This window comes from Oryx dammah, unplaced genomic scaffold (assembly GCF_014754425.2).
Source record: "Oryx dammah isolate SB20612 unplaced genomic scaffold, SCBI_Odam_1.1 HiC_scaffold_14, whole genome shotgun sequence".
Taxonomy (NCBI): domain Eukaryota; kingdom Metazoa; phylum Chordata; class Mammalia; order Artiodactyla; family Bovidae; genus Oryx; species Oryx dammah.
In genome coordinates this window covers 14,905,174-14,918,530 of record NW_024070198.1, presented here as the reverse complement: position 1 = coordinate 14,918,530, position 13,357 = coordinate 14,905,174, and the positions used below count along the sequence as shown (strand labels likewise).

General features: G+C 42.8%; 1 protein-coding gene across 1 annotated transcript in view; it reads right to left on the bottom strand.

Annotated features, from left to right (window-relative positions):
• The window catches only part of PLCE1 (phospholipase C epsilon 1), a 335,041-nt gene that overhangs the window by 192,201 nt on the left and 129,483 nt on the right, over positions 1–13,357 (bottom strand). The window contains exon 2 of the mRNA XM_040254554.1: positions 11,086–11,374. Within this exon, the coding sequence (XP_040110488.1) occupies positions 11,086–11,374 (289 nt within the window). The remainder of the gene's footprint in view (positions 1–11,085; positions 11,375–13,357) is intronic.

Sequence of the window (13,357 nt, the reverse complement as noted above, 5' to 3'; positions counted from 1 at the left end):
TGGGGTACAGAGTTTCAAATAACTAACTTGCAAACGGTTTTCTGAAACATGGCCCATTCTGAGTTTCTGGATCTAGGACTTGGTATTTTTATGATCAGTTCAAATACTGGGATGAGATGGTTGGATGGCATTACTGACTCAAAGGACATGAGTTTAAGCAAGCTCCAGGAGTTGGTGATGGACAGGGAAGCCCGGCATGCTGCAGTCCATGGGGTCACAGAGTTGGAACACGACTGAGTGACTGAACTGTCCTGAACAAATACAGAAAGTCCAAGTGACTGACTGGGGTTGCTGTCCTCACCAGTCATCTTTCTGAATTTAGTGGTAGGATTTAACCCACCCTTAACTTCTTGATTTCTTGATGCAGTGGGAAGGATAGATGAGCATATGATCCAACAATTCGATTAACTTTTACCAACACTGAAAGGATGTACTACTAAAGGTGACAACCGGGGACAACTTTGTGCACTGTACAAAGGTCTCCAGCCAAGTGGAAGAGAGACGTGAATCTACGGGCCGTGCCCTAAATGATGTGTGTGGGGATGAGGCTTCATCACTCTGGAGAGAGTGGAGAGGGGGCCTTTCTGTAATTTTTACAGATTACAATGGGCCAGCAGTAACCGACACTGCCTTAGCAATGCTGTTGTTCATTTGCTCAGTTATGTCCGACTCTTTTTGACCCCATGGACTGCAGCACGCCAGGCCTCTCTGTCCCTCCCCATCTCCCTGAGTTTACCCAAGTTCATGTCCATTGCATCAGTGATGCCGTCCAGCCATCTCATCCTCAGACGCCTTCTTCTCCTTCTGCCCTCAATCCTTCCCAGCATCAGGGACTTTTCCAATGAGTCAGCTGTTTGCATCAGATGACCAAAATACTGGAGTTTCAGCTTCAGCATCAGCCCTTCCAATGAGTACTCAGGGTTGATTTCCCTTTAGATTGAGTGGCTTGGTCTCCTTGCTGTCCAAGGGACTCTCAGGAGCCTTAGCAATGCCTCATCCTAAATGCCTCCAGTTCTCACTACTCTTTCCTTGCATCCACCTTCCACACCAGGCATTCTCACCTGAAGTATCAGAGATTCAAGTTCTTCCCCTTCCCCTTTGGCCATGCTTTTTTTCCCCCCGTTGGTCATGCCTCGTAGCTTACAGTATCTTAGTTCCTCAACCAGAGATTGAGCCTGGGCCCTGGGCAGTGAAATCATGGAGTCCTAACCACTGAACTGCCAGGGAATTCCTGATCAGAGACTCTTGATTTGGTAGGTTTGGGATGAAGCCAAGGAAAGCTATTTTGTGGACACTCAGGCTGGGCGATTCTGATGCAGGTGGGCTAAAGATGATGCTTTAAGCAGCCCCACTCCGCACTGCAGCCAGATGGATCTTTCTAAAGGATCTGATCATATCACATCCTTCCTTAGAACTCTTCTGTGTCTCTCCTACTTACAAGGTAGAATCCAAGCTCTTTATCATGAATTACAGCCCCCTGGAGACCTATTTTCTTGCCCCATACCTTCCTATTTACTTCCTGTGCACTTCAAACTTTGGCCATAACAGCATGGTAGACCAGCAGTCCCTGAACACATCATGCCTTTTCCTGTCTCAAGCCTTTACATCTGGGTGCTCTGTTTCCTCTACCAGTTACCATTGTCTCCTCTATCTGTCCCTGATACTCGCAGGGGAGTTTCCTTCATCAGTCAACACCCCAGGTGTCTATTCCAATCCACCAGATCCCTCTCTTCACAAAGCCCAGCTAGGATCCACTACAGAAAGAAAAGGAGATTGTGTTTTTATGGGGTAGCAAGTGAGGAGTAAATGGGCTGATACAGTTAAGGGGGCTCTGGACCCCCAGAGGCAAGAGGTGTCTGAGGAAGAAGGGAGAAGAGTTCAGACAGGGAGCAAGGAAGGTCCTGGAGATAGCTCTGTAACCATTCCAGGACCTTGTGCTGATAGTACCTTCTGAGACACTGAAAATAACTTTTGTACCAGCTTGGAAACTTACTCAATGTATCTGCATTTTCATTTGGTATGAGCCTGATATGTTAGTGCAGCCCACAGTGAAAATTAGTGCTTTCTTTGGTTCTAAAATTATCTCATTCAATTAAATGTGATAAAGAGCAATGATCACATGTTCCTTGATTCTGTGAACACATCTGCCCCTGGAATCTATGAAAGTTTATGGACTGTCTGTTCTGTGCCTGGTCCTGTGTCAGGCAAGATGCTCATGGGAGAGGAGGATGAATATTAGAGACTGAGACCAGAAAAATCCATAATCAATTAACACAAAGCAGAAATGGACAGTGCCATTGGAGAGCTGCAAACATGTCTGCATCATAGCTGTGACCACAGGCCCTGGAGAAGCTTGATCTGAGTTGGCTACACACACTGACTAGTTGTATGACCTTAGGCAAGTCATTTAACCTCTGTGAGCTTTAGTCTCCTAGCACTAATAATTTCTTCCTTACAGGATCTCCAAAAAAGGACTGTCGTAGTTTCCTAGTGCTGTCCTAACAAAATACCACCACTGGATGGTTTAAAACAACAGAACTTTGTTTTCAGTTCTAGAGGCTAGAGGTCCAAAAGCAAGGTGTTGGCAGGGCCACGCTCCCTCTTATACTCTGGTAAGAATTTTCTCCTGTCTCTTTCTAGTGGCTGCTGCTGGCTAGCAGTCCTTGGTATTCCTTGGTTTGCATGCATCACTCTGATCTCTGCCTCTCATATCCCATGGTGTTCATCCCAACATGGTCTGTCTGCCTGTTTCTTCTTTTGATAAGGAAAACCATTCACCGGGTTTAGGGCCCATTCTAACGGAAAACAACCTCATCTTAATGCAATTATATCTGCAAAGATATTACTGCCAAATAAAGTCCCATCATAGGATCTGGGGTTTGAACTTCAACGTATCTCTTTCAAGGGCCACAAGTCAACCCAAAAGGACTACATGAAATAATGCAGCTAAAGGACTTGGTGCATTGGCTGAAACACAATAAGGACTCAACAGGCTGCCTGAGTTCAATCACAGACTTTATCACAGACTACCCATGCACTCTAAAGCAAGTTTCTTCATATCTCTGGGCCTCAGTTTCCTCACTAGTAAATAGTACCTCTCTCATTGGATCATTGAATGGTTTTCAATGAAGTCAAACATGTGAAGCATTCAGAGTAATACCTGGCACCCAGTAAGAACTAAAAAAATATTCACAACTATTACTATGATTCTAATTCCAATCCTTCCCAATGCCCAACTTTCTCTTTATAGATGGGAGAGTTTACAACTTCAGATATAACAGCAATAAGGATGTCAGCTTGGAAAAGTTTTCTTAAAAAGTTAGTTCCTCTGCTTGACCCTCCTCCTCCCCCAAAATACACTTGATTGTTTTGACTCAAGAAGCATCATGTCTCTGGTAATATTTGAAGTTGATGACTTCGTGCTGCCCTGGAGCCTTGGAGATGCTCCCCCTTGTTATAAGCAGGGGTATGGAGTCACACTCGTGAGAAATACTGCGCAGGTTTAGGTCACATCTAGACATCAAGTCACACTCCTGGATCATGCCTGGCCACATGTAGCCCAAGGCAGAGGGCTTTCACCCTGCACCCACCAAGCTTGCTGGCCCCATGAACTCCAGACCCCACCTTCAACTGACTAGCCTTGAACTTTGTGAACCTTTTTAGGGTGGCAGTAAGGGCTACTTCAGCAAACCTGAAACCTATTACTACATTTCCACTTAAGTGAGAAATATTATCTTACAAGTTGAAGGCTTCCAGATGTGACCTTTCCATTCTTCTCTGAGGTGACACCGCCTTAGACAATAGTGGGTACTGAATAAATACTTCTCAGTTGATTAACTGGTATAAAAACATACCCCAACTTGCATTAAAGCATACTTTAACATCCAGAAAATAATTTCAAGGTCACAAAACTAGTAAGTCAGATTTAAATACACTTAAATCTTGGAATTAGAACCATGGAGATGTCTTCCCTTGCCTGGTAGGCATGTAAAGCGTAATTGTTTTGATTATGAGGAAGTCAACCAAGACAGTCTTCATAAACTAAATTATTTATGAGGTACAATCACATAGTTCAAATGTGTGTGTATATTCCTATTAGGTCTTCCTATTTTTATACGCAAAGGTATTCACTTTAGAAAAAGACACAAATAGAATATACTTATTGCAGTAGAAGAAAATAAGTTGAAAATTATTAGACCTTTCTATCAGAAACAGAATATTCCCCATTTTCAAATAAGAATATTACATCTGCAGGGCACTTTTTCTTTTCATGTGAAAGTGAAAGTGTAAGTCGCTCAGTCAAGTCCAGCTCTGTGATCCCATGGACTATAACCCACCAGCCTCCTCTGTCCATGGAATTCTCCAAGCAAGAATACTGGAGTGGGTGACCATGCTATCCTCCAGGGGATCTTTCCAACCCAAGGATGGAACCCAGGTCTCCTGCATGCAGATTTTTACTATCTGAGCTACCGGGGAAACCCTTTCTTTTCATATTAATATTCTATTTATAGTCTATCTCTGATGAATAATTTTATTTATTAATAACTCTTCTATACATACACACACCCAAACTGGTTAAAAAATGAGCATTTCCTACTACATAATATAAATATGGGTGACTATGCTTTGTCCAAGTTACATGTAAATATTTAATCCTTTAATTTACAAACAGGAACAAGCTGATACAAAATGTACACTTGAAAACAGCCACCTTATATTGAAAAATCCTCTTCCTTATCACTATTTTTTTTTTTTTTACTTTGCTATTTCAGTGCTTTGAAGTGAAGTGAAATGAAGTTGCTCTGTTGTGTCCAACTCTTTGCGACCCCATGGACTGTAGCCCACCAGGCTCCTCAGTCCATGGAATTTTCCAGGCAAGAGTACTGGAGTAGGTTGCCATTTCCTTCTCCTATTACTATCAATTACCTCATTCCTTTCTCTCCCTTTTGACTTAATCTTGCTTTTGTAATTTTTAGTAGGGAGTACATTGGAAAAAAAGAAAAGTAGGCAATGGATTTAGAAAACGTCTTTCTGATTATTGAAGTCAAGAACTCTTTTGGCTGCCACTGCTCTACAGAGTTGGTCCTGGGATTCTAGAAAGGTTAATGGGGAGGAGGAAAAGGGGAATTAAATGGGAAGCAGAAAGATCTTGACTGTACTCAACTAGTGGAAGTCCCTGATAGGATGGAGTAAGTTCTCCGTTTTCCATTTTTTGAGATAGTATACCCTTGCTGATTGATGCTTCATATCAGAAAATGTTTCTCATTATTTGGCAAACTTTCCATTGAGCAGATACACCATCCTCACTGGTCCTGAAGGCAGAAAACCAGGAATGAACTGACTGTCAGCTGATTTTTTAGAGCTCCTCGTACCACTGGAGGGGTGCAAACTGATGAAGATGTTGGAGAGTTAGAAGAATCTTGTAGACTGTGGTAATGCTGCAGAGCTGCAGAATTCTGGCCAATCAACCCTGACATTATCAAGTCCTGACTTGGGAATGCCCTGTGAGTCATGAAGAAACTGGTTGGACATTTTCTCTTCCTATTCTCACCCACTACAGGCAGCTCCAACCTTCATTTTGTAATCAAACCACTTCCAGGAGACAAGGTGACTTGGGGCACCTGTAGGTCACCTGGAAAGCTGTCTTCACATTTCTTTTTCACAAACTTGGTTCTTTCTAACATCTGAATGGGCCTGGCACTAAAGACTTGCATAATGTGTTCCTCCTGTTTACATCCTTTGATTTGTGAGTGTGTGTGTGTGAATTTGTGTAAAAACATATATAACAAAATTTAGCTCATTCAGGCTCTACTACAAAGCCACAGTCATCAAGACAGTATGGTATTGGCACAAAGACAGAAATATAGATCAATGGAACAAAATAGAAAGCCCAGAGATAAATCCACACACATATGGACACCTTATCTTTGACAAAGGAGGCAAGAATATACAATGGAGTAAAGACAATCTCTTTAACAAGTGGTGCTGGGAAAACTGGTCAACCACTTGTAAAAGAATGAAACTAGATCACTTTCTAACACCGCACACAAAGATAAACTCAAAATGGATTAAAGATCTAAATGTAAGACCAGAAACTATAAAACTCCTAGAGGAGAACATAGGCAAAACACTCTCTGACATAAACCATAGCAGGATCCTCTATGATCCACCTCCCAGAATTCTGGAAATAAAAGCAAAAATAAACAAATGGGACCTAATTAAAATTAAAAGCTTCTGCACAACAAAGGAAAATATAAGCAAAGTGAAAAGACAGCCTTCCGAATGGGAGAAAATAATAGCAAATGAAGCAACTGACAAACAACTAATCTCAAAAATATACAAGCAACTCCTGCAGCTCAATTCCAGAAAAATAAACGACCCAATCAAAAAATGGGCCAAAGAACTAAATAGACATTTCTCCAAAGAAGACATACGGATGGCTAACAAACACATGAAAAGATGCTCAACATCACTCATTATTAGAGAAATGCAAATCAAAACCACAATGAGGTACCACTTCACACCAGTCAGAATGTCTGAGATCCAAAAATCTGCAAGCAATAAATGCTGGAGAGGGTGTGGAGAGAAGGGAACCCTCCTACACTGTTGGTGGGAATGCAAACTAGTACAGCCACTATGGAGAACAGTGTGGAGATTCCTTAAAAAATTGCAAATAGATCTGCCTTATGACCCAGCAATCCCACTGCTGGGCATACACACGGAGGAAACCAGAACTGAAAGAGACACATGTACCCCAGTGTTCATTGCAGCACTGTTTATAATAGCCAGGAAATGGAAACAACCTAGATGTCCATCAGCAGATGAATGGATAAGAAAGCTGTGGTACATATACACAATGGAGTATTACTCAGCCGTTAAAAAGAATACATTTGAATCAGTTCTGATGAGATGCATGAAACTGGAGCCGATTATACAGAGTGAAGTAAGCCAGAAAGAAAAACACCAATACAGTATACTAACATATATATATGGAATTTAGAAAGATGGCAATGATGACCCTGTATGCAGGACAGCAAAAAAGGCACAGATGTGTATAGTGGACTTTTGGACTCAGTGGGAGAGGGAGAGAGTGAGATGATTTGGGAGAATGGCATTGAAACATGTATAATATCATGTAAGAATCGAATTGCCAGTCTATGTCCGATGCAGGATATGGCACGCTTGGGGCTGGTATGCGGGGATGACCCAGAGAGATGTTGGGGGGAGAGGGGTGGGAGGGGGGTTCATGTTTGGGAACGCATGTACACCCGTGGTGGATTCATGTCAATGTATGGCAAAACCAATACAGAATTGTAAAGTAAAATAAAAAATAAATTAAAAAAAAAATTTAGCATCGTAACCATTTTTAATGCAGCTGAGTTGTATTGAGTAAATTCATATTGTTACACAATTATTACCACGATCCATCCTCAGAATTCTTCATCTTGCAAAATGAAACTTTGTACCCATTAACAGTAACTCCGCATCCAAACCCTCCCTCCACCAGCCCCTACAACCACAGTTCTGCTTTCCCTCTGGATGCTTTGGACTATTCTAAGCACCCCACACAAAAGGAATCATATAGCATTTGTTTTTCACCCTCCTCCTTTTCTTCCCCCCCTACCTTTTCTAACTTGATTTAATCCTCTTTAAATGTGATCTCTCTCATGGAAAAGGTCATTCTTTTTGACCCTCTTCCTTACCTTTTCCCTCTGGGAAAAAATTAGAAACTCTGTCCTGTCTCCCTCTTCCCTTCTTCATTACATTTATAAGCCTCTCATTAAAAAGAAAAGAAAGTTACTGGGATAGTAATTTTCTGAATCTTTCATATTAGTATGAGTTTCAAAATATAATTAACTATAATAACAGAACTATAGATGCCAACATCTAAAATCTCTGAAATGGCCCAAAGTTCTTTACAAAATCTCCACGAAAGTTTTACTTTAACTCTACTCATCTTAATTAAAATGATTTCCCCTCAACAACAAATGACTTTTAACTCATTTGTATTGCTTTTTTCCTGGAGGCTGATAATTGTGTTTTTCTCTCTATTCCATGGGAAGTGTGTAGATTTCAACTGTGTTGTGAGTTAAGGAGGTTTTTGAGGACTAAAGTCTGGAACCAAATCACATTTAATACTGCTTCTCCAGGAAAGTGTCTGAGTTCCACACAGCTCCTAAGAAATGAACTCTGGAACATGAGTCGTTTATAACCTGGAGAGTGAGTGTGTCACACACTTCCCATAGATTTTCATTAGTGACACAGAGCTGAAAGTTGTTGGCCTGCTCGATGCCACAGAACATGGCATCCACATGGTACACAGACAGGTGTGGACCTCCTCTAGGGTCTTCCCAAGGGGTGCTGGGGTGGGGCGGGGTAGGGGAGGTTGAGGGTCAAGGAGGAAGACCACTGGTGTGATAATTGCAGGTCTGGGGCTTGCTGTGGAGGGACGAGAGGGCCTCTCCTTACGAGAAGTGGCAGGATGTCAGAGAGGGTTCTTGGCAGCCCCTGAGCAGTGGAACGCTGCTCTGCATGGTCCGGGTCTGGCTGGCAGCTTCCTGCCAGGGAAGGATGCCAAGTGGGTGGTGACAGCTGTGCAGAGCACAATCTCCATTGGTGCGCGGCCACTGAACACACAGTGAACAATAAAACAAGCAGGCAAACATGGCTTAGCAGCCAAGCATATCGTCCAGATCCCCTGCTGGAGTATGAGGCCGACAGAGCTCAAGACCCTGCTACTCAATATGCTGAACCTATAGGTTCACTAAACACTCCATGATTTTTGAACGGCCATGTATGGTTTTTCAAGATGTATTATATTCCACTGCATGTTGAAGAACCATATATTTCACTACAGCACATACAGATTTTGAAAACCCCATGGGAGAAAGCATTGAAGTTGAAAAAGATTTTCAAGAGAGCAAGGTAGAGATACAGAAATTAGCTTGGAGCTGAAGCCAACCTGTTAACTATATTATTCAGCAGAAACTACTTACAGACAGATATCAGACACCATTAAAGAGCTGCAAAACAGAAAGTTAAAAGAAACTCCCAACTCTTGCATAAAACCCAATTCAATGATAACTCATTAGCTGATGAGCCAACAAATCCCAGAGATGGGAATGGTGATCTCAGAGTTCTGATCTGAACAGGAAAGTGCAAAGAGCAATGGAAATCAACTTACTTACTATCAGGGCAACAGACACCTTAACTAATGGCCTCCTTTTTTCTCCCCAAAGGTCTGTGTAAGACTGGAGGCAGCCTGCCTGGGAACCAAAGCACAACATTTGGGGAGCCTGGAGATATGTCCTTTTTCAATTAACAGAGAAGAAACAAAGTGGCTTTTATTGACTTTGTTCCTTTGCAGCCAAACCATTTGTCACATGGACCATTAACTCTACTTCCAAACGCTTTGAACTCTTAGAGTCACTTCCACATTATTTGGCATTTAACTCTCTGCAGTCTGTTCTTTGAATACTTGGTGCATGCAAACCTGGCTGCCTCACTAGGATGATAAAAACTTAAAGGCAAGAAAACTGACTTGTATGTTATTAAGATCTCCCATAAGCCCTACACATTGCTTGGCACAGGGAGGGTATCTGATATAAAAGCCTGATTAACACACAGGATAAGCTCCTTACATAGAGTCGCAAGCACTGAAGCTCTGCCAACTCTATATGTCAATTTCAACTCGAATTCCCAGGAAGATCACTGATGCAGAATGCAAGCTTGGCAGTTACCAGGAGCCGCATCAGAATAGAGAAATCTTGAATCCTGTGGGTAGGGGAAACCCTTACTACCTAGCGACTACAAGTTCCATGGGTGGAAAAGTGAAAGTGAAAGTCACTCAGTTGTATCTGACTCTGGGCGACCCCATGGACTATACACTCCACGGAATTCTCCAGGCCAGAATACTGGAGTGGGTCGCCTTTCTTTCCTCCAGGGGGGCTTCTCCATGGGGGTAAGGGCTATGTTTTGTCCCCAACCCAGAACGCAGGGGCTCAAAAAATGTATGCTGAATGAATGAAACATATACGAATCTAAGTTTCTCCTCTTTAGTCTCTGGGATTAGTGGTCCCCATCTTGTGTTTTTCTTCTTTCATCATTTATAACCGATCCACAACAGTTAAGGTGACACCAGAAAACAAATCAGCATGGCATCCACATGGTACACAGACAGGTGTGGACCTCCTCTAGGGTCTTCCCAAGGGGTGCTGGGGTGGGGCGGGGTAGGGGAGGTTGAGGGTCAAGGAGGAAGACCACTGGTGTGATAATTGCAGGTCTGGGGCTTGCTGTGGAGGGACGAGAGGGGCTCTCCTTACGAGAAGTGGCAGGATGTCAGAGAGGGTTCTTGGCAGCCCCTGAGCAGTGGAACGCTGCTCTGCATGGTCCGGGTCTGGCTGGCAGCTTCCTGCCAGGGAAGGATGCCAAGTGGGTGGTGACAGCTGTGCAGTGCACAAATCTCCATTGGTGCGCGGCCATTTCTGACCTGCCTGTCTGCCACTTGTGGGAAGTAGCTGGGAAGTTCTGATGCAGAGACCCCATTCTCCACTAGTTTTCATTTCTTAGCAGGACTTCTGACTATCTTGTCTTTTCAGATGGGAGTCGCTGGAAGATGGCCTTTAGCTTCTCCAGTCAACATGAACCTATTAATTCTGTGTAGGCAAGAGGACTCTATTCCACTCTGTTTTGAGTGAAACAGTTGGTTTTCACTGTGACCACACGACTACCCTTTTTCACGAGCTTTTTCATTTTTATTTTTTTACAGTAATTGACATCTGTCATATACCACCACTAGGAGAAATCATCTATTAGAATAACTTAAAAAAAATTAAACACAACCTTTTAGTCATTTACTTCTTTTGAAAAAGAAACTTCAAAATCTTAACGTTCATTATTTGGAATGCTTACCCCTTAAGGGATTTTGGTAAAGGACTATCATTTTATATTCTTTTAAAGCAGCTACCTTTTCTGAAAGTTGTTGATAAGAAGACTCAATTTTCCATGAGGAGATGCATAAATGTTAACTCAGATTCTTTTCTGCATTGAATGATGAAGAGTTAAAAGTGAAATGTCAGACAGTACCTTTCAGCATCATTCGTCCCGTGGATCCTCCAAAAGAATTGAGGAGGCTGCTTCTTGCTCCTAAAGATGTGGTGGCTTCCAGGAGAGAGCCGGTGATGTACTGAGATATGGAAGTCCTTTGCAGGGTGGCACGATACTCACACACCGTGTCTCGGACACATTGCTTTAAGTACGGACTGACACTGATCCTTTCATGGGCTGTCTCGGAGGCTGGGAGCTTGGCGAAGAAATGGAGAAGAGATCTAATTGTCTCTTCTGTGGCTTCTCCCCTTCTCACTGCACTGTAGATCTGTGAATAGCACAAAGTACAGGAAGTATTAATCTAGTTTCTTAGAAAAGCAAATTAACTTGTTGACAAAATGCCAAGATGACTTATTAAGAAAGAAGTCTCAGTCGCTCTAAGCGCAAACACTCGTGAACACTGGGCTCATACATTAACCTGAACATTCTACAGACACCATTTATTTGGGAAAGCTATGTGCAGTTATGAAATAGGTCGTTCAAACAACCCTGCTATCAAACAGAGCACTTACGGCTTGTACCAACCAAAAATATATTCAGCTCAAATTTCTCCTCCTTCTCTTTATCAGAGCAAAGCTCGTCTACAGTGGGACAAGGGCATACCTTTCCTATTTGTCGTTCTGGACTCTCTTGAGTGACTCCCCCAGATCTGTCTATCTCCAAGGAACCCTGCAGACTCACATTCATGAGGAATCCGCCTTTCATGCTCAGAATGAAATAAGGCTGAGTGGGTTAAGAGGCAGGAGAACTTCTATATTCCCTTTTTGGTTATAAGCTTTCAATCCATCAGCTTGGATCAAAGTCTTTGGATCCTTTATCCCCCTCTTCCTCCCTGACCCCCCACATCCAGTGAAATGACAGATCCTGTCCACTTCTCCTTCCTTCCTTTCTTCCTTTTGCCTCTGCCACTATCCTGATTTCCTCTTTCCTTCATCACCTGAATTCACCAAGAATTATTTCAAAGATATTGGATTATTCCATTTTCCCAGCCATAATTCCAATCCATTTCAGTGCAATTGTTCAACATGTGTTTATGTAGATCTGCTCTGTGCGAGGCACTGCACTGAAAGATGTAAAGTGTTTACGAAGAGTAACAGACACCCCTTGTGCTATAGGACTTCACAATCTAATTTAGAAAATGAGACCTGAAAGTTATGAGGTTTGACATTATATCTGGGAGGTATGGGGTTTTGTCAAGGTCTCTGGGAAGCCAGAGCCTTCTTGGCAGTGTATAAATGCCAGAGAAGAAAGATAGCGCAGGGTGAATTAATCTAGCTTTCTGATGGTGGAATAAAGGTTTACTATATTGTGTTGTCTCCATCATGCTACCTTGAGCACCATGCCTTGGTTGACAATTGATGCATTAAATTAAAAAAATTGTTCTTCTGTGTTTATATACCAGTTATATGTTAGGCCTTGGTAAATACAACAGCTTCTCCTCTCCAAGAGTTCACAGTCTAATAAGGAGGGTGAATAGATAAAAAGTTCAGGGTAGGGTGACAGTGGAGGTCATCTCCTCTGGTGACAGCGATGAGTGGCGAGGGAAGGGAAGAAGCTTGCATGCCCTCCAGACTCTGCACGCACTCTTGTGATGCTGCACACTCCAAACCTCACCTTAACTAGCACGCAGGGGTACTCAAAAGGACCCCTGTGGAGCTAGTCTGCGGTGACACCCCGACTAGATTTCTACTCTGCCTTCCTCTGCTTTCTGGTATATACTTTCCATTTGAAGACAGGGTGTGGAATCTTTAACTTTAATTCTGTCATTAAATTTCTGGTGGCCACAGAGATGGTGTGCTGGGACAGAAGGAGCCCAGGCTTTGGGGTCAGGTTTGTGGGGTTGCACACCCAGCTCTGCCTTGACCAGCCAGAGAGGATACTAATGCCCATTCTTAGAGATGTTCTGGGATTCCCCCCTGACAATACATACAAAGTGCTCAGTCTGGTGTCTAGAAACGGTGCCCATTAGCACTGAGCAAGAAGAGAATGGACCCTGCTCTGCTCTAAACAATCATCAGGTGATTGTATAACAACAGAGCACAGTCTATGAAATTCACTGTGATGGAGTTATACCCTTGCTCTTACGTGCTGGATAATGTCATCCTAACCTTATTTGGGTGTATTGTGAGGACAAATGGGGGTAGATAGTTGCAGAGCTCAGGACATGCTTTTCTTCTCCCAGCTCCAAATCATACGGGCAATCTCTAACACACTAAGTCTCAAAAGAGTCCTTCAGAAGTAAACACCCTGG